The following is a 2592-nucleotide window of genomic DNA, read 5'->3' as shown; positions in this document are numbered from 1 at the left end:
GACCGTCTGTATTTGGCAGTATTTGCTAAAGTTAAATACGTGTATATTCATCATTAGGAACACGTATATGCATACATGTATGTGCCATGTGCATGTGTATACGCACATACATATGTTTTTACATACACATACCTTATAACCCAGCAGTTCTATGCCTCCATATTTACCCAAGAAAAAGGAGTGTTTACATTCACAAAAACACCTGCAGGGGAATATTCATAGTAACCTAATTCCTAATAGCCCCAACCTGCAAACAACCCAAATGTCCATCAGCAGCACAATAGATTTAAGTGTGATATATTAATACAGTGGAATACTACAAGACAGTGAAAAGCTACAACCACATGCAGCCATGTGGACAAGTCTCTCAGATATAATGCTGAGCAAATGATGGCAAACACAAAGTACATACCGTATCATTAATTCCATTTATACTAAGTTTGAAAACAAGCTAAATAAATTTGTGGTGACAGCTGAGGATAGTAGGCTGTTTGGGAGAGTATTAATTGGGAGTGGGCTTGAGGCAGCCTGCTGGGGTGCAGGAAATGTGCCCTATTTTAATCCGGGTGTTGCTTAAAAATATATAAAAAAACGCATCGAGTTATATACTTACGATTGTTGTACTTTCCTGGATGTAAATGATCTCGAGCAAAAGGAAATAGGCGACGGCTGGAGACATACAATTTGAAATTTACCTGTTGATGCCAGTACTTTACCAAGAGGATTAAATCCTTCAGTTTTCTGGGACGATTGTTAAAGAAATTCTGCTGGAGTTTTGTGAAGCAGACGGAGAACTCGCCAGGGCTGGCTTTTGTCATATCCAAGGATCTTTTGAGTTCTCGATAAATCCTGGAGCTGGGTTTCTCACTTAAGCCTGGAGTGGAAGAGAAACAGGACTTTTGGTAATCACGTGATCTGGCCTCAGTGAGCCGACCATAGAGGTTGGGTGTGGTTCGGTACTAGATCACTTCATCTGTAAGAGGACAGGTGTATATGCATGAAAGGTGGGGGGTGGCTCGCCCTGCTGGATAATAAAATGCAGTCTAGAATGACCATCTCGCAAACACTATGGTGCTGGCTAAAGACAAGATCAGCAGAAGCAAACAGAGGAAATGAGAAACACGATTATAAATGAAGAAGAGGGAGTTCCAAATTAGCAGGGAAAAGACGGTCCCTTTAAAAAGTTGTGTTGGCACAGTAGGCATACACCTGGAAGATAAAGTTAACCTATGGCATATAATATACGGTGCCATGGAGCCCATCCAGTGCGTATTCTAGTTCAGAGAGTCGAGGGGACAGGTACTTGGAGGAGGCAGGTGAGGTGAAGGCAGGCAGGGCCCTGGAGGCTGGGAACGGAGGCCAGTGGGCAGGTGCACTCTCCACAGCTCACCTAGAAAGCAGGCTCAGGAGCCCCCCCTGTGTCAATGAGCCTTGGCCTCCAAGCTCCCGATTCGTCCTGCAGGAGCTCCGACCCTGAGTGGAGACAGCTAGGGCCGGTCTAGTTTTTACTGAGTGCCCAGGTGATTCTGGTACTCACTGAAGTCTGAGAACCACTGGCGTTGGAGTGAGAAAGCGAATGCACAGGTTGCAGAATTGAATCAAAGGGTTCTCATCCTCGTCAGCTGAGCTCCACTCTTTATGAATACCTTTAGATAAACAACCACCAAGAGACAGCAGCCAGCTTGTTCTTTGCATCCACCCCAAAGGGTATTCACTGACTTCCTACTCTTAGCCAGGCTGGGTTCTGGGCTCTTGGTTTGTGCAGAGAGGTCAAAAGAAAGAATATTCTGTCCTGCTCAATAATGGGAATAATACAGCAACATTTATTGAGTGCTTGTTCCATCCCATGCATATTGTAGCCCCGTACAATTCACACGCGTACAGTGAAATACACAAGCCTCACAAATGACTTACAGAGGAATCTGAAATATCAGGCTGTCAAATAAATGGAAGAATCCCATTTTGGGTCAAAGACCCTGGGGAGAGAGTCGTGATGGCACACGGCAGGGGAGAGATGTAGAGTTGAGGGAAGTCGGTCTGGAGCTGGTGTGGAGAGTAGGCCAGATTAGTTAGGTTAATATTTAGTAAAAAAGGTAATTTAAGACTTCCCCAGTGGGTTACTTTTCTCCGAAAGTGGCTACTGTTTCCTTTTAGAAAAAAAAGATCTTAGTTTGGAATATACAGCTCTACTACCATCTGGTGGCAGCTTCTGGATACTGCATGGGAGGAAGAGCTTATTTCTCGTTCTCACACTATCCTTGCTTGATGGGATGAACCCAGCAGAGGGCGCTCTGGCCCTGTCTCCAACCACCCTGCTCTGAACGAGAGGAGAAAACGGCATTTCTTGAGTTCTGAGTCATGCTTTGTCTCTTCGGCTTGACTTTTTTTCTGAGGCAGGCACGTACTCTCAACCCTTATCGTCCTAAGGCATTTGCAAGCTAGCTGTTTACAGCCTGACCTTACAGCTGGCAAAGTGGATAAGTAGTGGGACAAGGGTATTAACTCAGGGCTGCCTCCTTTCTGGGTTGGTGCATTTTTATCTGAAATTGGTCACCTGTCCATGAATGTGAGTCATCAAGCTGTGTGTGTGTG

At 45.0% G+C, this 2592-nt stretch overlaps 1 protein-coding gene across 1 annotated transcript in view; it reads right to left on the bottom strand.

Moving 5' to 3' along the window:
• Nucleotides 1-2592, bottom strand: part of OAS2 (2'-5'-oligoadenylate synthetase 2) — a 38130-nt gene that overhangs the window by 12287 nt on the left and 23251 nt on the right. The window contains 1 exon segment of the mRNA XM_023528233.1: nucleotides 696-874. Coding sequence (XP_023384001.1) covers nucleotides 696-874 — 179 coding nt within the window.

This window comes from Pteropus vampyrus, unplaced genomic scaffold (assembly GCF_000151845.1).
Source record: "Pteropus vampyrus isolate Shadow unplaced genomic scaffold, Pvam_2.0 Scaffold23, whole genome shotgun sequence".
Classification (NCBI taxonomy): Eukaryota; Metazoa; Chordata; class Mammalia; order Chiroptera; family Pteropodidae; genus Pteropus; species Pteropus vampyrus.
The sequence above is the reverse complement of the archived record's forward strand: the minus strand, read 5'-3'. Positions and strand labels throughout refer to the sequence as shown.